The sequence below is a fragment of the Lepidochelys kempii genome, chromosome 9 (assembly GCF_965140265.1).
Source record: "Lepidochelys kempii isolate rLepKem1 chromosome 9, rLepKem1.hap2, whole genome shotgun sequence".
Taxonomy (NCBI): Eukaryota; Metazoa; Chordata; order Testudines; family Cheloniidae; genus Lepidochelys; species Lepidochelys kempii.
Genome location: NC_133264.1, coordinates 88337024 through 88362905, shown reverse-complemented (window position 1 = coordinate 88362905; position 25882 = coordinate 88337024). Strand labels below are relative to the sequence as shown.

Here is a 25882-nt window from a genome sequence, read left to right as displayed (position 1 = left end):
GTCTTCTAGAGTGTTGCATTTGGATCCTTTATCTGTCATTCATACAGAAGCCGGAGAGTTGTGATAATATGGCATGCGGGATAGTTCCATTTAACAGCTGAGTCTACTCTGAAAAGGGTATGTTTAAAAGTGGCACCTTCTTACTCAACAGAGCTGCTCCCTGTGTGTAGTCAGTGCTACAGCTGATTTGTATAGCAACAAATATAAGTGGTGACTACTTGTTACTCCTGTTAGCACAACAAAACTAAAGGAGAGTGAGCTTGAATCTATCCTGTCTCATGCATAACCAGCAGGATGAACTCACTTGTAATTTCAGGATCAAATCCTTCCTGAAGACTATAGGGTTGCACTGCTGTGGCTGAGGTTATAATCTGAAGACAATGGGATTGCAGAGATGGAATTGCAAAGTTACAATCTGACCTGCACAATTTTTATTACTGGTGATTCCACATGGGCGTAGGTGCTGGAATAGGGGTGCTGCCACAAAAGTGGTTTCCATTATATCCTATGCTTACAGTTTGGTTCAATGGCTCTCAGTACCCCCACTATAAAAATTGTTTCAGCACCTCTGAACATGGAGAGTGCTTTTCTTCCTTTCTCGGCATGCGCCAAGTGGTATCAGGGCTGGCTTGTGCGTCTGGCTTGCCAGACAGGGGTAGGACCTAGTAACCCTCCTTTTTTCCCTACATATCACAACCCTTCAGCTTATGGTGCATTTCCTATTGTTTTCTTGTGTACCACACTGTCTGCCAAACTGCTCCACTTGCACATAGGGGTGCCTGCATGGGGCTTTTTTATCTGGCTGCATCCTCTTTGTCCCCTGTGCATCACCAGAATTCAGACCTAGACATACAGGGCCAGTTCTCGCCTTGTCTTTGCTTGCACAACTGCAGTGGGAGTTGGGGGTTCTCAGCACCTCTGAAAATTGGGCCACCTTTACTTAGGTGATTAAATATAACCTTAGGAGCCTAACTGTAGGCACCCAATGTTGCAATGTCAGGACCAGCTTTCCCAAAGACACGTAGACATGTAGCAGGAAGCCCCTCGGTTTGATTTGTGCCCTGCTGTGGTATAATTGTGATAGTGACATTTTAATCAGCACAAAGTCAGCTGATGGATTGTTTCACGTATCCCTAATGTTCTCCACAAACGAGGAGCAAAGTAAACAGTAGCCAACTAAAAAGTGTGTCAGGAAATAGAGTGTTACCTATTTACTGAGCAGATATAATTAAGCGGATACCAAAGTTTGACAGGGGAGATGCTATGAAAGCCAAGGTGATTTTGCCAGAGTTAGGATTCCCCATTGCACTCTGGGTGTGCTTGGCTCTCGTTTATGGTGGTAGGGCTTTGCCCTTGCGTGTTCCCCTGGTGAAAGAGAGAATCTTAAGCCTCACTGGCAAAACTCAGCTGTTGCAGCATCTCAAACCACTCTGCCCATGAGCTCCTGGGGGCCTTCTTTGGCTGCATGGCTTTCCCTTCCCCCTTTGCCAGTCTTTGCTTTTCTCCTCTGTTTCCCTTCCTGATTGTAACTGATGCTGAGCATTGATAATGATGGTGGCAAAACTTCCTTACCTTACCTCTCTCACACCTGCGTTCCCCTTTCCCACAAATAAGGTACCAAGTTTGTCACTTTATAACAACTGCAGAGGTTCCAGACTACCAGCAGCAGCTTGCTGTTGTCTGAGAACAGAGTGGGTATAGTACAGGCAAGGGAAATATGAACATGCTCACCTTTTACTCACAGAAATGACTGCACTGAAAAAACGCACAACCAGGATCTTTGTATGACTAGTGGTCACTCAAACAGCAGATGGCAAATATTGTTCCTGTCTAGTCTAGCAAGAAATAACACCAAGAAATCTAATAAAATGAAGCTGGCTGAAATCAGGTGGAGAAGAACAGTTGTTTGATAAAATTTTCCTATGACAATTTTTTTCTTTGAAGAAGTGAAATAATTCATTCTAAGACTGGAATCCATAAATAACTGCTGGTTAAAAAATTATTTCCCATGTTCAGTCAGCAATGTACTTATCCATTTATGATACATTTGTCTGTGCTACCGTTAAGCCTCTGGAGGCCATTGGTCCAATTCTGCTTTCCTTATTTCTGACAGTTCCTACTGACCATTTTGAACTGGACTCCTCAGTGGCTACACAGGCCACATGATCCTACTGTGGCCTCATCTCTTCTTGAGCTCTCAATTATATTCTGTCTAGTAACCTGCTGGTTCTGCAATTCCCATCTGCTCTGCACCCCACTTGGTCAGAGAATTCCTACCTCTCCCCAGTTAGCTGCTTGGATGCAGGGGTTAGTGGAGATGAAGGGGAGATTGATGATAGAGACAGAGCTGGTTGGAGGACTTTCACATAAGGGCCTCACAAAAGCTTCAGGTAGCCACGAGCTAGGTCCCAGTTGCACGAATTATTAATAAACCAAGTAGTGGGCATAGGGGTGACTAGATAGCAAGTGTGAAAAATCGGGACTGGGGTGGGAGGCAATAGGTGCCTAAAAAGACAAAACCCTGAATATTGGGACTGTCCCTATAAAATCAGGACATCTGGTCACCCTAAGTGGACCCAATTCAGCCTCCAATGAAGACAATGAGATTTTGCCATTAATTTGAATGGAAGTGGGTCCTGTGTTCCTAAAATGTTCATGGTTTTTGGTTTTTTCCTTATGCTTGTTGAGACTCATTCTCTTACATTAAGTGATACATGTTGTTTCTTCTACACACAGGTTGTAATCCTTGGTAAACATTCCAGAGGTTATCACTACATGCTAGCTAACCTGGTAAGAACTTTTTCATCAGCAGAAGTATAACTAAGTTTTAGAGGGTAATATATTCTATTTAGGTTGTGTCAGCTTTAATCAGCTAAGAAGGTAATGCATGAAGGAGTGCCTGGATTTTGAGAAATGACTTCAGTAAATACTAGAACTGGTATGTAATAGTAATTTCTACTCAATTACACAGTCTTTGTTTTGTCTAAGAAGTTCATATCCTTTACTAATTTAAAAATAACAATTCAATTATATGTTCTACACTAATTTATATCTCTTAAATAACTCACTAGATAATACTAATCTTCTGTATAACAGATTTTAAATTTAAACACTATAAAAATAATTACATTTTATTTGTACATAATACAAGTGATATAAAGAACCAAATTAAAATTTGTAATTCCATCTAGTAAAGTAGCCAGGCTATTTAACAACTTATCGGCTTTATATAGGTAGAACCTCATTGCAGAGTTAGTACTTTATACATATTCATTGACCAGGCAGAGGACGGTATATTTTTATCCATATTAAAAATCCACTTCTCCACACTCTATAACTGACTTTTCAGATATTTCTTTGATATTTTTGAAAAGCCATCAGCTAGACATGCTGTAGAAAAGGGTTATAATGTAGTTGATCCTGCAGAAAGAGTCATTTTTAGCTTCTGTGTGTGGAAAATGTTCTTCTAAAGTCATATCACACTTTCTAGTTAGTAATCCTACTTTGTAGAAGAGTCTTTATAATGATTTTTTCTGTGTATGATTAAAGCAGGTTAGATGAATTTTAAAATGCCATTTTCATTATAAATACTGTGTGGCTTTAAAATGTGTCATTGTGCATTATGGAACTGATCCTATTCACACTGACTACAGTGTACATTGCATAAACCAAAAAACAGTGGGCTTAAATTGCTACTACCTTGTGCCACGCATAGCCTTTACACTTCTGCAAGGTGACTGCAAACGCTACCCAATCAACTTGCTTTCTATATCCACTTTGCGCAGGAGTAAATGACAATATGAGGCATAGGGCAGTGGAGACTCAGGCCCACAAGGCTTGAAAGTGAAACATTAAGGTAAATATTGTGATAATTAACACTGCACTGTCTGGTGTGAGAATCATGCTTTGCCACAACACAGCAGTGAGAACAACAAGGGGCATCAAGGAGCCTCTGAGTCACAGAGCTTCTTGGCACTCTCTCGTAAAAAAGGGGGACTGTTAAGCATTTCCTGCTCTGCTGGCTGGTGCAAAGGAGGTATTGGAGCCAGGCCCCAACTTTCTCCACCTCTTTTGGTGTGGTTTGCACCTTAAGGGTGTTAATAGTGGCTGACTCTTCAGCAGAAGCATCAAGGAGGCTCCTTGCACCCCATCTCCCCTTTACCCCCAACCTTTAACACATGCACAAGGTGCAAGAACCAGCTATAGCAACCTGCATGGAACTTGGAGGGAGGAGTACAGGTTGCAGAAGGAAAGAGTTTGGAAGAGGCACTGAGAAGCTATTGGGAATGCACGTAGCTAGAATGCTACCTGCAGATGCAGCATCTCTGTAAATAGTTCTCTTAAGGAAGAGGTAGTTTAGTTTTACAATCATGGAATCCTTTCACATTATTATCCAGCATGCAGTATATGAAATACCAGTTATCATCTGATGCTACATATTTTAACAAAAGAGTCTGAGTAATTCATTAATCCATATACCAATCAGTCCTCTTCTTCTGAGCTTTATGTGTAATATTGTGTACCCTTTTTGATGTGTTTTGGATCACATGGAAACTTTGCCACACTGGAACAAGCCAGTGTTCCATCACAAAGGTCTGGAATCCATGTGTTTCCAAATTCCATTTTATTCCAGTACTACCATCTACTGCTGCAAGAGATTGTCCCCTAGACAGGGTATCTTCTACTAGCGGCAGGGAACTTTCATCAGTTTCTTTTGCGCTAAACTAGCCAAAGATTAAAAAATAGCATCTTATCAGAATGTTTGTCTTTAAAACTGAGCCAAGTTGCAGACACTTCGTATGACACTGATTCTTGTTTTCTGCACATATTCTTCCAGGGTTTTACAGATATTATGCTGGAGAGAGTAATGCATGGAGGCGCCAATGTTACTGGATTTCAGATTGTTAACAATGAAAACCCAATGGTTCAACAGTTTCTACAACGCTGGATTAGACTGGATGAAAGGGAATTCCCTGAAGCCAAGAACTCTCCATTAAAGGTAAAATTTTGTTGACAGTGATGGAAGCCTTTTGCATTGTGTTCAGCAAAAATCAGATTCATTTTTAAATATATACGTGTATGGATTTTCTCTGCTCAGAATGAGTCAGAACACTCACTGCCAGACAAAAAGAGAGAGAGATTGTTAGCTGGAAACATGAAATAAACACATAATGGTGGACTCTGAGGCAAAGAGCCCCATCCTGCAGTCATTCCACATGTAACACTGCCACTGACCTCTGTTAGAGAGGACTGAAAAATATCCCTTTATTGTATGGAAGTATAGATTTGGGTCCAAACTACGTAGCACTGGGCAATTCCAGCTGCAGAATGATGTAGGATTGGACTCACGATGGGGCCACCATGAACCCCTCCCAATATTCCCATTAGGGAATGGAGCCCCAATAACTCCATACAGCCAATTGCCCTTATAAGGAAATACACTGTTATGCATGCTAGGCTATTAGACGTCTACGAACCATTTTCTTTGTATGTTTTTACCTGCTGTGTTGAGGCACATAATATAAACATGAACATGATTGTACATAAATATATCTATGCACAGGCTGAGGTGGGTAGGAGCCTGTTTTTACATTGTCTACACACTTATCTTCAATTATGTCTCACCCAGTGAGAGGTGTTTCTCCTCAGGAACGAACATTTGCAATGAGCATTTGCCATGTCTTTTTTATTTTCCTTTCGCCTTATGTAAAGGACTGTTTAACATCCCGTCTTTACTGATGGTTGACTCCTCAAGCAAGCGCACAACTTGTGTGATGCTGTTAACTTGACGCCATTTGTGTTTAAGATGCCTTAGTTGTTGCTATTGCTCTACTGTGGAATCTCATACACAAGTGATCTTAATAGCTGCCCAGGTATCTTCTACAACAAAATCCTTCTTCATGGTTGTCAGAAGAACTCAATAACACCATTTCTTCCAATTCTTCATTGTGCAGCTAATGTTTGTCTTGGCAAAGTATCTACAAACAACAGTCAGTAAAGAACCACGTGCCACGAACTGACAGTGCTGTCACAGATCAGAGAGTTCTTACAGATGCAATGCAGGCTACCCACTGAACGCATGGTTATTTAGCACCTAGTCAAACCAGCAGCAGTGCAAGTAGAATCCATTTCTTACCCCTACCGGGGGTCACCAGCTAAGGGGGGGCACATGACTTCCTCATATCGCCCTCCATGTGACTCCTCGCCCGCAGCCTGGGGCCCCCACGCTCTCCCCATCCCCGCCCCATGAGCCATCCCACATTACCTGAGGGGGGGCTCTGTCCTCCTCCTGCTGCGCCAGAGACTTCGGAACCACAGCGGGGAAAGGAGCAGAACGTGGTCAGTCCCACCCCAGCAGCTCCTCAAGCATGGCTCCACCATTCCCAGCCCCGCCCCCGGCCCTTCCACACAGCTGCGCCTCCTCTGCCGGAGGACAGGGCTGGGAGGGATGGGGTTGGGGGCGGTACAGCTGCCCGAGGGGCTGCCAGCTCCTCCTGTGTCTTCACGGTACGCCGTACCGGCTATAAATATCTTGCTGGTACGGCATACCAGACCGTACCGCCGTACTTGCACTGCTGCGTATCAGTTGATTTTGGGATACAAAGCCAGTCAAAACCAAAGGTAGACTTCCAGCTGAGCACTGCATTGTTAGTGAGCATAAAAGGTACAGGAGACGCAGCTTGCTATTGCACGTGTCTGGATAAGCGGGGTGTCTTCAGTTTAACAACTTGTGTCCATAGCTAGATGGGGTGATATTGCACCCTGTTGAATAAGGTCTAGTAGAGCATGAGGGGTAGTAAAAAGCATTATAGTTCCTCTAAGGTATATTTGCTACTGGGTTGTTGACTACCCAGTGCCACTTGGATGTGAAGTGCAATCTGCTTCATGATGACTTGGAACCATAGCCATGGTAGTTTTGGCTGTCAAAGAATCGGAATGATTCCCCCTTTACCACAGACCTGCTGGGGCACATTACGGTTTTCACCCTTTTTACCGATGTATCAGGAAACCTCCATCCACTATTTCCCCCCCTAAACATGTACGGCACTTCTGGACACATCACCGATTGATCCCCTTCGTTCTCCATGTTACCATGTCCCTTCAGCAGGCCTGGCAGAGTTGTCTAGGTGGGGTAAGCTGGAGAAAGCCCCATACAGATTCCTGGGGGGTTCCAGGACATAGCTATACAGCATGTCTTACATGTGCTAAAACTCACCCTCGTCTAATGGACTAAAAAGGGTATTGCTAGTAACAGAATCACAACCTGTTAATACCCCTCCCTGATTTTCTCTGTCTCTTCGTTTTCTTCCCCATCTGTAAAATGGAGGTGATGATATTGACTTACCTCCCCAGCAGAGGGTTTTGTTAGGGTTCATCAGTCAATGTTTGAAATCATAAAGGGCTAAACGAAGTACTTAGTATTATCATCATGCTCTTCCTTTCTCCCTTTCTCTTCCTCTTCTCCCTCCTCCTCCAATGGTTAGGCCTCCTCTACTGTGCCTACTGACATAGGTGAAAGGGGGAACTCCTCCAGTTCCAGAAGAGTCAGTGGGTGACAGACGAGGATGGTCCCACCAGTACTTATTCAGTGCAATGTAGCACAATTGGACCAACAGAGGAGGCCTCAAAGTCTGTCACTTCAAAGCAAATCTCCTTGGGGGAAGCTCATCCCCACACCTATACTAACCTTATAGGAGGGATGCTAAATCTGTCTACCAGCCATCTCATAGCTGAAGCTGTTCTTCTGTCTTCTCCTTAATTTTTACAAGGAAAGAAATTTCTTATTCCTTTACTGCATTTTATATTAATGAAATGGACACTTCTTCCCTAAGAAACCTAATGATCTCTGCTGTTTTACCAGCTCCATCTAACCATTTCATTCCAAGCTGACACCAAACTACTCGAAGATACACCCCAACGACAGGATTTCGCCTATCATGAAGGGCCCCTGCATGCCTCTATCTGACACAGACACACTACCACTGAAGAGTCCATGGGGGGTAGCTAGCCAGTGTCCCATAAAACAGGGCTAACCCTGATGTCCCCTATTAATTACAGAGCCAGGAGCACCTGTCACTTTAGAGGAGCTTACTGGAAGATACAGGAGTAAAGGGAAGTATCATACTAGTCTTAAAGCTCAGAAATTTATGATGTTACCCTAGGCATATTTTAATCCAGTCAAAAGCAATTTACATTGGGGAAAAAGTTATTCTCTATCCTTTAAAAATAATCTTAGATGGCAAAACACAGAGATTGCATTACCTTTGTACAAATGTACTGCTCATTATAGAAACTTACACAGTATTCATCAATCAGTCAAAAAGCATACTTAAAAAATGGATGTACAATATTTTTGATTAGGGAATAAAATTACCTAGAGATTAAAGCCCTGATGTTTAATTTATTCTGTATTTTATCAGCCTTTCCCTTCTCTCCCTCTCTGTCTTTTCTTTTTCTTTGCCTGCTCATGCATTTGTAAGTAGAATTCGAATAAAGCAGAAAATTAGATAGCTCTTTTGGCATAACTTGGAAGGGACTGCATTTGGGTTACCGGCAATTGATCCAGTCTACTGAAAAAAATTATCACCATGCAGGCTTTATGTAGTGTTAGATTGGAAAGCTATTACAAGATTTTTTTCATGCAAGAATAAATATCTTTTTAAAATATCTGAATTCTGTGTTGTTATGTGGAAAGTGTTGTGTAATATTTGTTAATGTATGAGAGAGAGCGAGAGCACTGCAATGCCAGAACCACAGGAAAAAAAGGTAAGGTAGACAAGGATTGAAATAAGCAGCTGCATCCAGCTAATCACAGCTGTAAAGATGATCTCACCATGAAAAGGGCAAGGCAGTCAAGTGTTTATAAATAGGACCATAATTTAAAACTTGGGAAGAATGGCTGGCACAAAAAAACTTTTCCCTGGCACTAGTTGTGCTTTTTTTTTTTTAATCAGGTGTGTTTCTCTGGATCTGCAGGCATAAACGCACACACCCCTTGCAGTTTTGTAAACGTTACCATATGTTTTACATGGTTATTATCAAAATGGGCAGCCTCCCACCATAAGAGCAAAAACATTTTTCAATGTAGTGGCCACCTGGGGTTTTATTCTCCCCTACAGGATAGAAGTAACTGCCATTGAAGTCAATAGGATTTACTCATGTCCTGTAGGAGAGCAGCTAAAAATGCTATTGAAATCCAAGATTCCATCCTTCCAACTAGTGCATGGGTAGTGTTTGTTTGTTTTCACACCTATGTAAGTCAAATGGGATGCAAGGGGGTCTAAATGATCACGCCGTAAGTAAGGTTTGCTAAGTACCAGGAGACAGGTGAGCATTCCGGAATGTGCATACATGCACTAGATTCTTTTTGGAAGTCAAATATTTCTCACTCATTTACATACAAATACTCTAGAGATAGGATGGGATCTAATGATGCAGCAGCGTCAAAATGAGGTCCTACAGATGTTTGCAAGATTCGATTTTTCAAGATTACAGTGGAACTCTATATACAGCATTTAAATGTAATGCTGATCCTGTGCACACAAGGTAGTCTAAATCCTATGCTCATCAGGAGTGCTTAGCCAGAAATTAATAGCTCGGTGTCCAGAGGTTGGGCCAGTCTCTAGCGAAGTACAGTTTTCATATGAATCAATGGATATGAAAAAATACAGACACGTCTCGTAAAGACATTTGTTGCTTATGAATTGGGCATGATATCAGATTTATAACCTAAGTAATGATTGTAGTTTTGTACAATATAAGGAAGTAGTGAGGGTGAGGTTGTTTTGGGGCTGGGTTTTTTGGTAAGAAAAGTAAACCAATTTGTGGCTGGTCATGGATCCTAGCTAACCAGAAACATGGGCCAGACAGAAACAATTAATGTTAATTTTAAATTACTCCTAGCTCTTTGAGTTGGTTAGCTCATTTTAAAAAAAAATCCAAGCAAAACTCAAATACGAGTTGTAAGTTGCAGTTGGTTACAACATGGCCTAGCATTGCATTATAGGTCTTCTTCATCAACCTGCTTTAGATAGGCAGCTCTCCAATTAAATCTAGTCAGTATGTTACAGAACTATAAACTATTTTTCTATATACTGTAGAAAATCATAACATTTTAAATTTCTTACTTGAAATATATGTAATTGTTAAATAACATGTGACATATGGGGGGGGGCAGTGAAATTGTTGCTGCTCTAAAAACATTTTAATGGGGGAGAAATAATTGACCTTTATAAACCTGAGGCAATTTCCAGAGTGCAGTTTGTCACAATTATTTTATTTGCATCAATTTTAGTATACTTCTGCCCTGACCCATGATGCAATACTAGTCATAGCAGAGGCTTTCCGCTACCTCCGAAGACAGCGTGTTGATGTTTCCAGGAGAGGTAGTGCTGGAGACTGCCTAGCAAACCCTGCAGTGCCCTGGAGCCAAGGAATCGATATAGAAAGAGCACTGAAAATGGTAAGGGCAAACGTACCTAACCTATTGAACAGGAGTATCGCATTTTTACAACATATGTCTTTAAAACAACAACAAAGGCTGAGTATCTCCTGAGCACCATTTTTCAAGGGCACAATGAAGGAAGCAACTTTCAAAAGCTACCTGTAAATCTGCATGGGCAGCTTTGCAACAAATGCACTTGTAAGGACTCTGTCCATGCCAAATGGAGCAGAACTCACATCCTTCTACTCCATAAGCACAAGGCCTTGGTGCTGAAGCTAACAATTACTATCCTGTACCTAGGCCAGTAAATAGGGTAATGACAAACACGAGAGTGGTCCGACATCCCATCCAATTAAGGGCCATGGTGACATATTCAGTGTGTTACACACGTGCCCTCTTCCCCAGGGCCAAAAATTTGTCTTCTAGAATTCAGTGTTCATAGGAATTAAAACGCGACAACTGGGCATCAACTGTAATAGCTAGCCAATGTGACACAGTGCCCACTGTACTGTATACTAGCATCTCTGCAAATGGTGGTGTTAAAAGCTTTGCGAACATATTCTGAGGCTAGGATATAGGCTGACCTATTTTGAGGTCAAAAATGTGGCCCAAAATAAAACAGAACTGGGTGAACAGTTTATCCTCAGGCGGTGTATTGTAAACCACATGTATAGTATGAGCATATGTACCTGTGTATGTTTATCTATATATCACACCAGTCAAAAACCAGCTTCTGTTTTTTTCCTAAAAGTTGCACAAACAGTATGATCGACTATGTTAACAGATTGCAGGATTTCTGCATCAGCCTGAACCTTAGCCCTGCATTTTGCCTCACACCTGCTCTCTGAACCCTAACATAACCCTATTTCCAACTTGATTACTGCCTGTTTGGCCAATCCATAGTGCTAACCATTAGTTAGTGCATCAGATCTAGTATTGATCAAATCCCTGTGGTTTTGTTTGTCTTTCTTTCCCTTTTGTATTGAACTGATTTGGGGGCATAGAAGTGAATGAAAACCTACCAGATACATAGGATCTGATTTTGCTCAGACTTGGACCAGTAGAAATCAGGAATAACTGCACTGGTTTCAATGAAGTTACACTGATGTAAGACTGAAGTGAGTAAGATTGGAATTAAGGCCGCATGATATAAAAAGGACCCCTAGATTAATCTTCATTCACTTGGCTTAATTATTGCTTTTTCAAATTTGCCAAATTGGAAGCATCAGATCAAAAGGGTAATTCCCTCTCTCATAGAATGAGAGACATGGTTCAGTCTCTCCCTGTCAGAACACTTCTTATATCACTGAGTCAGTTCCCTAACAAATGCCCTAACTGTAGGTTCATTAATGTAGCATTACACACTTTTGAAGATAAGTTAATTAATTTCAACCTTCATAACAGTTAAAAGATTTGTAGTGTCAGTTAGAACTTAATTAGAAGTGATACCTAAACCCTTCAAAAGAGATCCCAAAGTGCTTACATCCACAGGGCTCGAATGGGAATACAAACAGTGCAACAAGACACACCCTGCTTGAAAGAAGTAAAAATATCCAAATGTTGGTTGGTAAAAGATTCATAAGATACAGAGCCAATTTCATGATTGAGGCAGGCACAGGATATTGAATTACATCAGGGTGATTTCAGCCCATTATATTTAAACATTCTAACATAAGTTGAAGAGGTTTATCCGTCTATCTCAACAGCCCCACTCAGTACCCACTCAGTGCAAGATCATCACACATCCCTGATTCCTACCAGAACCCACACCGTGAAATATGTTCTTTTTCCTGTTTAGATGGTGATCTTGTACCTTTGCTTCAGGAAGTTATGACTTCCAATTAATAATATTTTCTACCTACATCAGCCATGGAACACCTGAAAAAAAAAAAGAATATTCAGTACAAGAAATCGGCAAACAACCAATGCAAGCGTCCTACAAATAACTGATCTAAGCATTAAACATTAAAGGAACTGGCACATGAAATTGCAAGCCCAACAGCAAGGATTTCTAATGAATCCGTAAACTTGGAGTTCATACCCTATGACTGGAGAATTGCTCATAGAGTACCTATTTTTAAGAAAGGGTTGGGGGGGAGAAGTGATCTGGGAAACTACAGGCCCAATAGTTTGATCTCAATTGTATGCAAGGTCTTGGAACAAATTTTGAAAGAGAAAGTGGTTAAGGCATAGAGGTAAAAGGTAATTGGGAGAAAATACAACATGGTTTTACAAAATGCAGATCGTGCCAGACCAACTGGATCTCTTTCTTTGTGAAGATAACTGATTTTTTTAGACAAAGTGCAGTAGATCTAATCTATCTGGATTTCAATAAAGCACAGTTCCACATGAGAAATTATTAGTTAAATTGTAGAAGATGGGGATTAAGATGAGAAGTGAAGGGTGGATAAGAAACTGGTTAAAGGGGAGACTACAATGGGTCATATTAAAAAGTGAAATGTCAGGCTGGAGGGAGGTTACTTGTGGAGTTCCTCAGGGACTGGTCTTGGTACCAATCTTATTTAACATTCAAAAAGTGGGAGTGTGCTAAAAAAATTTGCAGATGACAAAAAGTTGGATGGTATTGCCAATACAGAGGAGGACCGGAATATCATAGAAGATCTGAATAACCTTGAAAACTGCAGTAATAGAAAAGGGATGAAATTGAATAGTGCAAAATGCAATGTCATCAGTTGGAAGCAACAGACGAGGAGAAAGACCTGGATGTTTTAATCACAGGATGACTATGAGCTGCCAATGTGATGCAGCCATAAAAAGGCTAATGCAATCCTAGAATGCATCAGGCAAGGTGTATCCAGTAGAAATAAGGAAGTGTTATTGCCATTATACAAGGTCCTGGTGAGACCTCATCTGGAATACTGTGTGCAATTCTGATCTCTCATGTTTAAGACAGATGAATTCAGACTGGGACAGATGCAAAGAAGGGCTAATAGGATGATCGGAGGAATGGAAAACCTACCATACGAGAGGAGACTCAAGGAGCTTGGCTTGTTTAGCCTAAGCAAACAAAGGCTGAGAGGATATATGATTGCTTTATATAAATACACAAGAGGGACAAATACCAGAGAGGAAGAGCAGTTAAGTGCCAATATGGACACAAGAACAAATGGCTATAAACTGGCCATCAACAAGTTTAGGCTTCAAATTAAATGAAGCTTTCCAACCATCAGAGGAGTGAAGTTCTGGAACAGCCTCCCAAGGGGAGCAGTGGGGGCAAAAAACCCTAACTGGTTTCAAGACTGAGCTTGATGAATTTATGGAGACACTGCGTATGATAACGTTTGGCCCATCTGCAACTGCTAGTAGCAAAAGTCCCCAGTGGCTGGAGATGGAACACTAGATGGGGAGGGCTCTGAGTTAGTACAGAGAATTCTTTCCCAGGGGTCTGGCTGGTAGGTCTTGCCAACAAGCTCAGGGTTCAACCAATCACAGTATTTGGGGTTAGGAAGGAATGGCCCGCCACGTCAAATTGGCAGAGACGCTGGGGGGTTTTCACCTTCCTCTGCAGCATGGGGCATGGGTCTTTTGTTGGTATAAACTAGAATAAATAGTGGATTCTCTGTAACTGTAAGTCTTTAAATCATGAATTCAGTAACTCAGCCGGACGTTACAGGTCTATTACAGGAGAGGTGAGGTTCTGCTGCCTGCGATGTGCAGGAGGTCAAACTAGATGACCTCAGTAGTCCCATCCGGCCTTAAAGTTTAGGTGTTATAAATAATCACTTCATTTGTGATTGCCTCCACATTCCTCTGATCACAGAAGCACCCAGCTTTCTTGTTTCTCCTTCTCCTACCTATAACAAGGCCTGATCCTGCAAAGTGCTGGGCACCCTCCATTCCCATATAAGTAAAAAAACCAACAAACAAAATCTGAAGTTAGTGGGGATCAAGTGCACAGTAGCTACTCTGATTACCTTCCCTCCAGACATATAGTTCTACAAACACAGACCATAGCTTCTTGCTACTGAGAAAGTGACACCAGAGCCTATTTAATCCTTATGGATTAGATGTATCCTCAGCAGATGGATTATCAACATTTTGAGCAAACATAAACCTTAATGTTTTCCTAAACTTGAAATGGATTTACTCTGGCCCTGATTCAGGAAAGAACATAGAACACTGAGAATGGCCATACTGGGTCGGACCAATGGCCCATCTAGCCGAGTTTATGGTCTTCTGACAGTGGCCAGTACCAGATACTTTAGAAGGAATGAACAGAACAGGGTAGTTATTGCGTAATCCATCCTCTGTCATTCAGTCCCATCTTCTGGTAGTGAGAGGTTTAAGGTCACCCAAAGCATGGGATTGCATTCCCTGACTATCTTGGCTAATAGCCATTGATTGACCTATCCTCCATGACTTTAAGCACATGACATTAACTTTAAGCACATGCTTAAGTCCCATTTAAACCAATGGAATTAGCATATGCCTGAAGTTAAACTCATGCTGAATAGGCCTGGATGGGTGAATCAGGGCTTCTATAGTTTCTATGTTTGCAATAAAAGTTCAATAAAGTTTGGAATCATAATGAGTTGAGCTGAACCTAAGAAAGTCAAGGATCTTCTTCCAGTCCAATCAAATTACTCTAACATTGACTCACATCCACTACAGACACATAATTTACACTCTTTATACATCACCTCTGAATTTGGCCCACCGAATAAATCTGGGGCAAAGGGATTTTACTGTATTATGTGATCCATCCCTGTGCATCATGACAAGATCGATCGCATCATCTCAAAACCATCCTTGGCAGATCAGTGACCAGCTTTGAACATCTCGAGTGACTATGATTCCACAGCCTCCTTAGCAGATTGTTCTATCATCCAACTCTTATTACCGCTATAAAATTTTTCTAAAATTTAACATAAATTATCCCTACTGAAGTTTCTGACAGTTACCTCTACTGTCTTAGCTTGTCAGGATTGATAAGTGATGAATTGAAGTATCTCCTCCTTTAATACTAGGGGAACAAGAAAGATTTTTTTTTCCTTTGAAACAAAGTACTTCATACTTCCTTCAAAATTATTACTGTGAGTAAGTAATGGTAACAACTTACATTTATATAACATCATCCATCTAGACAAAGCTCAATCTCTTTACAAGGTATAGACATAATTCTGCCACTCTTCCTCTAATGAGGCTGGAGTCTGATACCTTCAATCATATTGACTTCATCAGGTCTAAATTGTGGAATAAGGTGCTACTCCGTGTAAGAATATCAGGATCTGGCCCTGCAGTATGTATCACTTGCACCCTAATTGTGAGGGTTTATGTGGCACTTCAGTGGTATATGCACCCTGTGTTGGCCCATTGAAAAGGAGTGAATTTCACCAAGTGTGAATAAACATGGCAGAATTGGACCTTGTATATAATATATATGCAGGATTCACTCAGCACTGAAATACAGCCTTCCTTGCAATGGAAGGTGGCAGCTCTGCATCAGCTTATAGGCAGTGAAGAATAATAATGTTTACAGCTGAAACTGGGAGAGCTGGGGAATTTTAGGTAGACAGAATGCAAATGTCCCTATTGGACGCTGGACAGGGCACAGGTATTAATGGAAATGCTCACAGAGGTAGTAAATTCCTTCAGGACATAAAAGAGGGGGGGAAATAGAAATAATGTTCTATGTAACTGTTTTACTATTTCCCTGTTTAAGGTACAAGTCCAAGGAATGACTGGAAATATCCAGTTTGACACCTATGGACGCAGAACAAATTACACAATTGATGTGTATGAAACGAAAGCTACTGGATCACGGAAGGTAAGTTCTCAAAATATATATTCTCCTTGGGCTTCTTAAAAAATATGTATCACCGCAAAGTCATGAAAACAAGCAATGTCATACAACTGTTGTGAAGACATAAAACCTGATAAATCCCCTTCCTACTACATTTATCTCTCCTCTTCCCTAATTCTTTAGTTATGAAATTTTATAGGAATGTAGTTCCATTCTGCCCTTGTTATTCTGAATCTCCCCCCCACCCCTCCCCCCCCCCCGGCCCTTGAATCCCTTCACTCCTTGAATACCTTCCTACAGCAAATGCCTTGGCTTCACATCTGAAGTACCTACCCTGCCACATCTCAACTCTGATTTCCTCCTACAATGGTGTCCTGAGACCCTTTGCCCAGTCCTCTCTCCTAAATTCCTTTTCATCTCCTCCTTCCTCTCCATTATAGGCCTCAGAGCAATAAAGAATTTGGAACACATATATTTTAAAAACCTCTTAAAAACAGTGTAAAACAGCATTTGCTTTTTAATCGGGATGTTCAAAGGACGATTATCTCATGTCCTAAGATAAAATATTCAGAAGTGCCTAAGTGAATTAGTAGCCTATGTCCCATTTTCAAAAGTGTCTGGGGGCCAGATTTACAAAAATATTTAGGTGCCTAAAGATGCAAATAGGTGCCTAGTGGAATTTTCAAAAGGGCCTAAGCAGGTTAAGTGCCTAAATCCCATTGATTTCAATTAGAATTAGGCACCTAACATTAAAAATTCCAGTAGGAGCCTATTTGCATCTTCAGGCACCTACATACCTTTGAAAATCTGACTCTGATGCACTTAGGCCTTGAATCTCATTGCAAGTCAATGGGGCTTATGCACCTAAATCATTTAGGCACTTTTGAAAATTGTACCCTTACTCTAGAAATGGATGCTTCTGTATAACAAGAATCCCAGCTCCTCAGCCTGTGTATGTAACCCTAGAGCTACATGACATCAGGTCTTGAACCTTGTCACTGAACCAAAACTAAATATTGCCCCTCCAGGACATAGGAGCTGTGTTATTTTTATCCCCTGCCTTTACCTGACCTACACTTGTAGCAGCTTATATTTTTGTTTTGTTTTGTTTGAAAAGGGTGGGTTTACTTTAAATAGTAGCTATTTGCAGTGGGTTAGAGATTTAGTGTGCCAGAAATAGACCAGGTTGAGATTGATTAAGTGCAGAGTTCAAGTGAGACAGTTAAGGCTGCAAATAAAAACTAGTTCATTCAAAATTCTGCAATTATTTTCTTGTCCTATATTGCATTCCCTGGTTGCAGAAATGCAGGAATTATTCCATGGGTATTCTGATAAGCTATATTATGTAATAATAATAATATATATATATATATATATAAGGAACCATACATTACTTTCACATAGTTTTTGCCTATCTATTTCCATGCTACACCCTCAGCGATGGCACTATGTAAAAATTCAGCAAAAGGTTCCCACAGCCCAATGTTGGCAAGAAAGTGTCCCATGACCTTGCTAATAGCTGATGAGATACTTATGGGGTCCTAGAAAAACTTTTAGATCAATATTCATTTGTTTGTATCTTGAATAAATCTAAGTAAAAAATCACTTTTTAAAAATAAAAAGGGCAGCTCTATTTAAGCATCAGTTTTATGCACCAAAATCATTATAAAAATATGTAACTAGGTAACACTCTCTGCTTTTGTAGGCTGGTTACTGGAATGAATATGAAAGATTTGTGCCAGCACTAGACCAGCAAGTGTCTAATGACACTTCATCTGTGGAGAATAGAACAATAGTAGTCACTACCATCCTGGTAAGTTGCATGTTCTTAGTCAGTATGTGCTTGGGTGGTAAGACACCTGTATTGTGAGATTTATTGGAAGGCCCAGTGTTGAATGCTGTGTGACTTCAAGTGACTGAGAAGTTCAGCAACCTCCAGGGATGTACGGAGGGCTTGATCCTGCCAACACTTACACACATGAGTAAATTTACTCACGGGAGGAGTCCCACTTTCTCAACATTGTGCTTTCCTTCTTCTCAGTTACTTGAACTCAGTGGAACTCCTCACGTGAGTAAAGTTACTAATGTATATACGTCATTGCAGGATCTGGCCCTTACTGCTGTAGGACCAAATCTTGCAGCCTTCACTCAGGCACAGCTCCTGTTGATTGAGTAAGGATGGCACAATCTGGCCCACAGTGAATTGGAAATGCTTTGATAATATGTAAAGACATCCAATGCTTGTGGAGAATAATGCTCTTCTTGTATCTCATAGTCTGTGTTATCTGTGTCAGTTCTAAAGCCTATTGCTTATATGGTCTGTAATACAGAATTATTTGTGCCCTTGGTGCCTGTTACAATTGTCCTGAGCGTGAGTCAGTTTCATGACATTGCGAGAAGGATCGTATTTTACTTGACTATAATTTACTGAGACACACTCAGCCTTTCAGCTGGGATTTTCAAAGAAGTCTACGGGAGGTAGGTGATCTGCGGTGGAGCTGGGCACCTAAATGCCTCCGGCTTCTTTGAAAATCCTAGCATCATCATGATCCTGCACCATTTAAATAAGTGGGGATTTTGCCATTGACTTCAATGGGAGCAGGATCGGGTATATCACTGCTTTATAAGCTGTGTACTGCATTATTATAGTGTGCTTATCTTTGATCTACTGGAGATTCAGGCCTGATCCTGAAAAAGACTGTAACTTTATTCATGTGAGTAGTCCCATTGCCTTAGTGGGAATACTCCTGTGATTAAAGCAAATTGCATATTTGTTTGCAGGATCTGGCCACTGATGAATTTCAGGTGCGCTTCTAAGGATTTTAAACTAAACTATTCTGTCTTGCCAGGAAGCCTTTAATGTTTATGTGAAGCTGACTTGGAAATCTTTCCAATTATTATATAAGAGCAGCCCAGGAAATATTGTTGATATTTGCCAATAACATAAAATAATGCTAATAACAGCTCTCATTTTGCATAGTTTAAAGGCATGTGTTATATTCATAGACTTTTGATCTTTGCTTTTGTTTCAAAGGAATCGCCCTATGTAATGTATAAGAAAAACCATGAACAACTAGAAGGGAATGAGAGATATGAAGGATATTGTGTAGACTTAGCTTATGAAATAGCAAAACATGTTGGAATAAAATACAAACTGTCAATTGTTGGAGATGGGAAATACGGAGCTAGGGACCCTGAGTCTAAGATATGGAATGGCATGGTGGGTGAACTAGTCTATGGGGTAAGTTTCCCTTAACGTTCATTTTAATGTTCTTTTTTAAAAAAAAAATATGCACAACGTTAATAAACTGCAAAATAAAAAATCTCTGTTTAAATTTGTTTTACAATCTCTAGATATTTATTTTTAGTCTCATTTTGTAGTCTGTTTAAAAAAAAAAGGTTTTTTGTTCCATCGCATGGAGAGTGGTTTTTTTCACTGCCACTCGCAACTAGATTATACACCAAACCATTACACAATGGTATTTGGGGTGAACATATTTACTTTGCTTAAACACAGCGGAACATTTCTGCTCTTGTAGCTTTGACCTAAGCTAACAACCTGTACATGTTGATCTAGTGTGCACCTTGCTTTCTGCTTGCAGGCTGACAGTCATTTCTTCCTTCTCCCTGTAATCTTTGTGAACAGTAAGGGATGTATTGTGCCCTTCACAATGTGGGTGCATATGTTTGCAAGGAGAGGATACAAGGCTCTTCCATCCCTTCTTTGTGCATATGTAAGGCAGGAGCGTATCCTTCTCTCCTCTGAGCACTGGGACTGCACAAGGCTACCAGCAACACTGGTGCTGGCTTCCAGAAAAGAGTGCAGAGCTGGCTTTGCATGAGGAGACATTTGCCCTGTCCCCTTGTAAAAAGATGGGATAGAAGCTGTCATCCGGGCTGGAGGAACTCCATCTCCAAAGCTGCCAAGGGACCTGATCCTACTCTCATTCAAGTCAATGGCAAAACTCCCATTAACTTTCCTGGCCCTAAATGGCTGGTCCTGCAACATGGAAACCAATGGGAGTTTTGCCATTGACTTCAGGCCAAAAGATGCACCGATGTGTTATGCCTTTTCACCAGGGCATATTTCATGATACAGGCCTAATATCACCACATTTATGGAGTATTACAACCTCAACAAGGTCTATTTCTCCTAAACTCTGGATTTAGTTTTTAAATATCTGCTATCAGTGAATCAACTGCTGTCTAGTTAATTGTGTTGCTACTTTTCTGTTTGCATATCGTGTGTACATCACTTTGAGTAATAGGCACAAAAGACACTGGGTAACTGTTTTATTGTTGCTATATTTAAAAAACAATTAACAGAATTTAGAATGCTGAAGTAGTAACTCAGGCCTGCCCAGCCCATTAAACTTGTATGTATTTTAAACCTTAGAAAACAGTAATTTTATGGTCTGACTTTTTAGGGAGGAAGGAGTGGAGTCTAATAGGGACTAAGTGAAGTGGATGGGAAATCAGGACTCCAGGATCCTATCCTTGCCCTCCCACTGACTTGACGTGTGACCTGAGCAAGTCACCAAACTTTATTGTGTCTCAGTTCTACCACCTATGAAACAGGAATAATAATATTACCTATCTCACAGGGTGAGGCTTTATAAGACACTTTGAGAGTTGCTAGCTCAGGGCATAGTATATTTACATTGCAGTGAAATCCTAAACTCGCAGTGTCTCTGTCCAGGTCAAGAAACTTCCACAGTGTTATCTATAATTAGGTCATCTGCAACTGCCCTAGTCATCTAGGCATGTAGCAGCCAATAAAGCAGATATAGTCGCTTTAAAAATGCATACTCTTCCCAAAAAAGAACCAAGTGACAAAGAGAAAAGTAAATTCCTAAAGGAGTAGTCGCAAGCTGGGATTGAGCTTGTTGGCGAGTGTGTTATAAGCAATGTCACTTCCTTTGGGACTTGATGCAGGTAAAATTAACCTCTGCAGCTGCTGGACCATGGAAGATGCCTCTGTATCAAGGGCTTGCAGCCAGGAAGACTAATACCAGTTCTGCAAGGTGCTCCCAAAGAGCAGGAGAAAGTTTGCCCCCTTTTTCAAGCCAGCTTTTCTTTGAATAAGCTGGTTTGATGTAGAGCCCTCAGCCACATCCTTCTGGAACTAGCGCAACTCAGAAGGCTGTGCCAGTTGTATATTGCCGAGCCCCAGGTGCTTTACTTTTTTTCCCAGTGCAGTTGGGAAAATGAACAGCTATTCCTTATTCTTGTGCAGTTAGCGCTTAATTATTTGACTCGCATTTAACTGCAATGCTCAGTTATCCAAAGGGCAGACATGTCCCCTGAGGTCTGACTGAAGATCCAGCCCAACAGAGTTGCCCAGTTCTGCTGGGCTGGTGCTGGAGTGGAACTGCAGGATCCAGCAGGCCTTAGGGAGACCACCTGGATCTCTGTAATCAGGGAAGGCAACTCTGCTATGTTGAAGTCAACACAGACTTCAAAGCCTCCCCCGATCATCTGCGGGCTTTGGGTGTCTTCCTGAAATGTTCTTATCCTTTCTCCATCTTCAGAAAGGGGGATAGCGACCTACAGCACTCTCAGAAGTGGGGATAATGAGCATGTAGAAAACACTTTGAAGATGAAAAATGCTTTGTAACCACTAATTATTAGGAACTGGTGTCTCATTTATGTGATGACTCTCATTTATCTCCCATGAGCTCAAAGCTCTATTATGAAACTGAAAGTAAAGGTGCACGTTTCCCCAGGTGCCACTGTGAGCCTTGGCTGTGAAAAGACTGTCACGTTTGCCTCCTCTGGATTCCATTTTGTGTAAATGAGGGGGGGATTAATTTTTAATTTAATACATGCCTTTATTAGCATGTATATAAGCCAGACAAGTAGGGATAAAAGAGGCTTGAGTTGGGGTTTTTTGGAGCAAGTTTATCCAGCAGTTGAACAGAGCTGCTGCTGAACGCACTATTTCAGATTGTATTTGTTTTAACAGCTAACTGCTGTGCAGTCGCATGTCAAATAAGATGTTACCATGTTATAGAATCACAGAAATGTAGGGCTGGACGGGACCTTGAGAGGTCATTTAGTCTAGTCCCCCATGCTGTGGCAGGATCAAGTAAACCTCGACCATCCCTGAGAGGTGTTTGTTTAACCTGTTCTTAAAAACCGCTGATGATGGAGATTCCACAACCTCCTAAAGTAACCAGTTCCAGTGCTTAACTGTCCTCAGAGTTAGAAAGTTTTTCTGAATATCTGACCTAAATCTCCCTGTCTGCAGTTTAAATCAATTACTTCTTGCTGCTAATCTGACATGTTTGTTGGCATCGCTGGGAAGACAATATGCAAATCCTATTTAATATTGTCCCTTTTGTGTGCATTGCCTCCTGGTTTCTGACCTTTTTTACTGAAGCACTTAGGGCCACGATAGAGTCTGAAATTTCAATGCTAGAAATCTAATTAAAGTTAATTGATGTTTAGCTTCATTTTTGCCATGTCTTCATTGCTGCCTCCCCCTTACTGCTTCCTACCTTCTTTGGGGGCAACCAGGCACTGTCAGGAGAGAAAAGGCAGAACAATCCCTGTGCTTCTACCTTCTGGCCCGTGTGCAGGGCAGATGGGTAGGGACAGGTTCCTTGTGTGTAGGTTCCAGGCAGATTCTTGAATGCAAAGCCATTTGCTTTCATCACATTTTTGTAACTAAAATTTGGATTTCTCATTTAGCTTCATTTTTGCACATTCTCCTTCAAACTAAGAGCAAGGTTCTGAGCTGTGCTGAATTTCTACTCAGTGCAGCCGAGAAAGAGCTGTCAGAGCGACCTAGATTCTGAGGGCAGAGCTGTATCTGCTCTAACCCAAGCATAGGTTAGCATAGCTGAGCGTCTGCTCTTATCTAAGCCATCTAGGAACAGCCCACAACAGACTATAGCCCATATGCCAGCTAGTGGTGACCAGAGAACAACCTTCTCACTAGCACTGCTCCCTGCCCCATGACATATCCCCAACTTCAGGCCTGGGTGGGGGGCCTGGTGATGAAAGTTCTCCCAAGGTGGATGAAATTCTCTGCCGGCAGGATGTAGCTGCTTTCTTGTCCCTTTGCACCTCAAGAGTGGCGCAAAAAGGGGTGGGACACACTAGAGAATTGGTGGCTGCATGGGGATGATGGCAGTGGGGTGACTCCCCACTGAAAGGAGAGTTAAACTGCTCCCAATCTCTGAACCTGAGTCAATGTTTACATCTGACGAGCAGAGCACCCCACCATGGCAAGTGCTGTCCTCCAATGAGCCATCCACTAACAGCATCCCCTCTACTTCTGCTGATTAGCAGCACCTCCCACCTCCAAGTCCTGCGCCCCAGTCAAATACACACCAGAGTCTCCACAGCTACAGCCTTTTATAGTTTGGCTCTGCCAAACAGTGTGGCAGGAGGTGGACAAAGCCATGTGGCCACCTCCTTTCCCTCCCCCTCACCCCCCGTAATAGTTTTCCACTCATATGGCATAGGATCCATCACTCTGTTGAGATTTACAATAGAGCTGTGCTTAGGATGGAAGGAAGATGGTCCTGTGGTTACAGCACAAGACCTGGCTCCAGTTCCCAGTCTGTCCTGAGTGATCATGAGCAAGTTGCTTACCCCAGCCCAGCTCTCACTGCTAGCAAGGGAAGCAATATGCCTTTACCCCTTCCATGGGCTGGAAAAGAGAGTTAGACTGCTCCTGATCTCTGAACCTGAGTCAACATTTAAATCTGAACAGCAGAGCAAAGCACCAAGGCAAGTGCTGTTCTCCAATGAGCCATCCCCTCTACTTCTGCTGATCAGCAGCAGCACCTCCCACTGAGTGCACACAGGAGATGTTTTGCTCAAGGCTTTAAACCTACCAGCCATTGAGGTCTAGACAATGGCTCTTCTCCCTAATGTAGGGTAAGCCTCTTTCCATAGGCTTTTATTTAGTCTCTTCCTTTTGAATTATGCTCCTGTTCTTTCTTTCCTGCTCAGCTAGGGAATCCTCCCCCGCCCAGGTCTGATCTGGTTTTCACAGCAGTGAGGCTAATTGAAAGCAGGTTTAACACATTTCTTAGTTGTGAGAACAAAATACTTTATTGGGGGGGGGGAAGAACCCAAGCTCTACAAGCTCCATAAACCTTCCCTTGATAAAAGAGTCTTTAGTAGAACCGCTTTACGAAGGTAAGATGCTGCAAAGGAGAGGAGCAGGGAATTCAGGGAGATGCAGCCTCTCCGCTGTCATATGTAATGTTTGAAAGTGCTGATATACTTCACTGCATTAAAGTAGCCAACTAAAAGGAATAATGTTCTGCTTCAAATTATTCTGGCCACTTGTGCTTAAGTAGCATCATGCTTTTGTGAATGGGATGAAAACCATTCTCATCATGGGGGCAGCAGCAGCAGCTGTGTGCTAGGAGAAGAAGGATGGGGAGGACAAGACATTGTTCTGTTCTGAACTCTGTCCCTAACTCTGCCCCTAATTCCCAGATCAAGAAGACAGACCCATGCTAGCTCTGACCGAATAAGCGTGCTAAAAATAGAGTGTAGTCAAGGCCAGCAGGGCTAGCCACCCTAAGTATGTACCCATCCAAGATGCTAGGCATGGACTCAGTACAGCTGATTTCTCGAGCTGAGACTATGCTGCTATTTATAGTGCATTAGTTCAATCAGAGCCAGCATGGGTATGTCTCCTCAAGCTGGGAATTCCCCTCCCCTCTGCCAGCTCAAAGTGGGGCTGTTCCCTAAGTCCCTTAGTCTCCCTGAGCCTTAGACTCTCCAGTTGTGAAATGGGAATAATAATACTTCCTTCTCTCACATGGATGTATTGTGAGGATGTAATTACTAAACACTTTGGCCATGTCTACACTAAGGGAAAAGGTGCATTTTTAACATGTTAGCTAGTGCAGTGGTTCTCAGCCAGGGGTCTGGGGCCCCCTGGGGAGCCAGGAGCCGGTTTCAGGGAGTCCGCCAAGCCTGACCACTGTCAGACTCGCTTGGGCCCAGGGCAGAAACTCAAAGCCCTGCCACGCAGGCCTGCAGCCCAGGGCCCTGCCACTTGGGGCTGAAGCTGAAGCCTGAGCAACTTCTCTTCGCGGGGGGGGGGGGCCCTTTTGCATGGGGCCCCAGGCAATTGCCCAGCTTGCTACTCCCTAATACTGGCCCTGGCTTTTTTATGCAGAAAAAACAGGTTGTCTGGCACAGCTTGACTGTGGAGTTTTTGTAACGGGGGTGTGGGGGAGGCTCAGAAAGAAAAAGATTGAGAATCCCTGAGCTACTGTGTTAACTATCACATTTACCACCCTAGAGTAGACAAGGCCGGTTGCAGTTTTAACATGCAGTAGCCCTGGGGTTTACCATGCCCAGCGAATGTGTTAAAACTACAATGTGCCTCATCTACACTCGGATTTTACCATGCGTGTGTTAACACACATTACTTCATGAACACACATGTTCATTAACATTATCTAATTTGTTAAAACACACCTTTTTCATTAGTGTCAATATGGCCTTTGAAAGTGTTTTAATATCTTTGAAGGGAGTGGTCAGCATTCAAACATCCACCTTTAGATACTACCCGTAATACATGAGATAAATGAACTTATTTCCTGTTCTAAGTATAGGGAGAAATGATGGCATCTCACATGGTACTGAACAGTGGCAGATGCTGATCTTTAATCACAACCACCGTATAAATCCATAGC

The 25882-nt window shown here is 41.9% G+C and overlaps 1 protein-coding gene across 7 annotated transcripts in view; it reads left to right on the top strand.

Annotated features, from left to right (window-relative positions):
- The window catches only part of GRIA3 (glutamate ionotropic receptor AMPA type subunit 3), a 223403-nt gene that overhangs the window by 109838 nt on the left and 87683 nt on the right, over positions 1 to 25882 (top strand). For all 7 annotated transcript variants that reach the window (XM_073361295.1, XM_073361293.1, XM_073361300.1 and 4 more), the window contains exons 5-10: positions 2737 to 2790; positions 4838 to 4999; positions 10295 to 10462; positions 16128 to 16232; positions 17914 to 18021; positions 19243 to 19449. In XM_073361295.1, coding sequence (XP_073217396.1) covers positions 2737 to 2790; positions 4838 to 4999; positions 10295 to 10462; positions 16128 to 16232; positions 17914 to 18021; positions 19243 to 19449 — 804 coding nt within the window. The remainder of the gene's footprint in view (positions 1 to 2736; positions 2791 to 4837; positions 5000 to 10294; positions 10463 to 16127; positions 16233 to 17913; positions 18022 to 19242; positions 19450 to 25882) is intronic.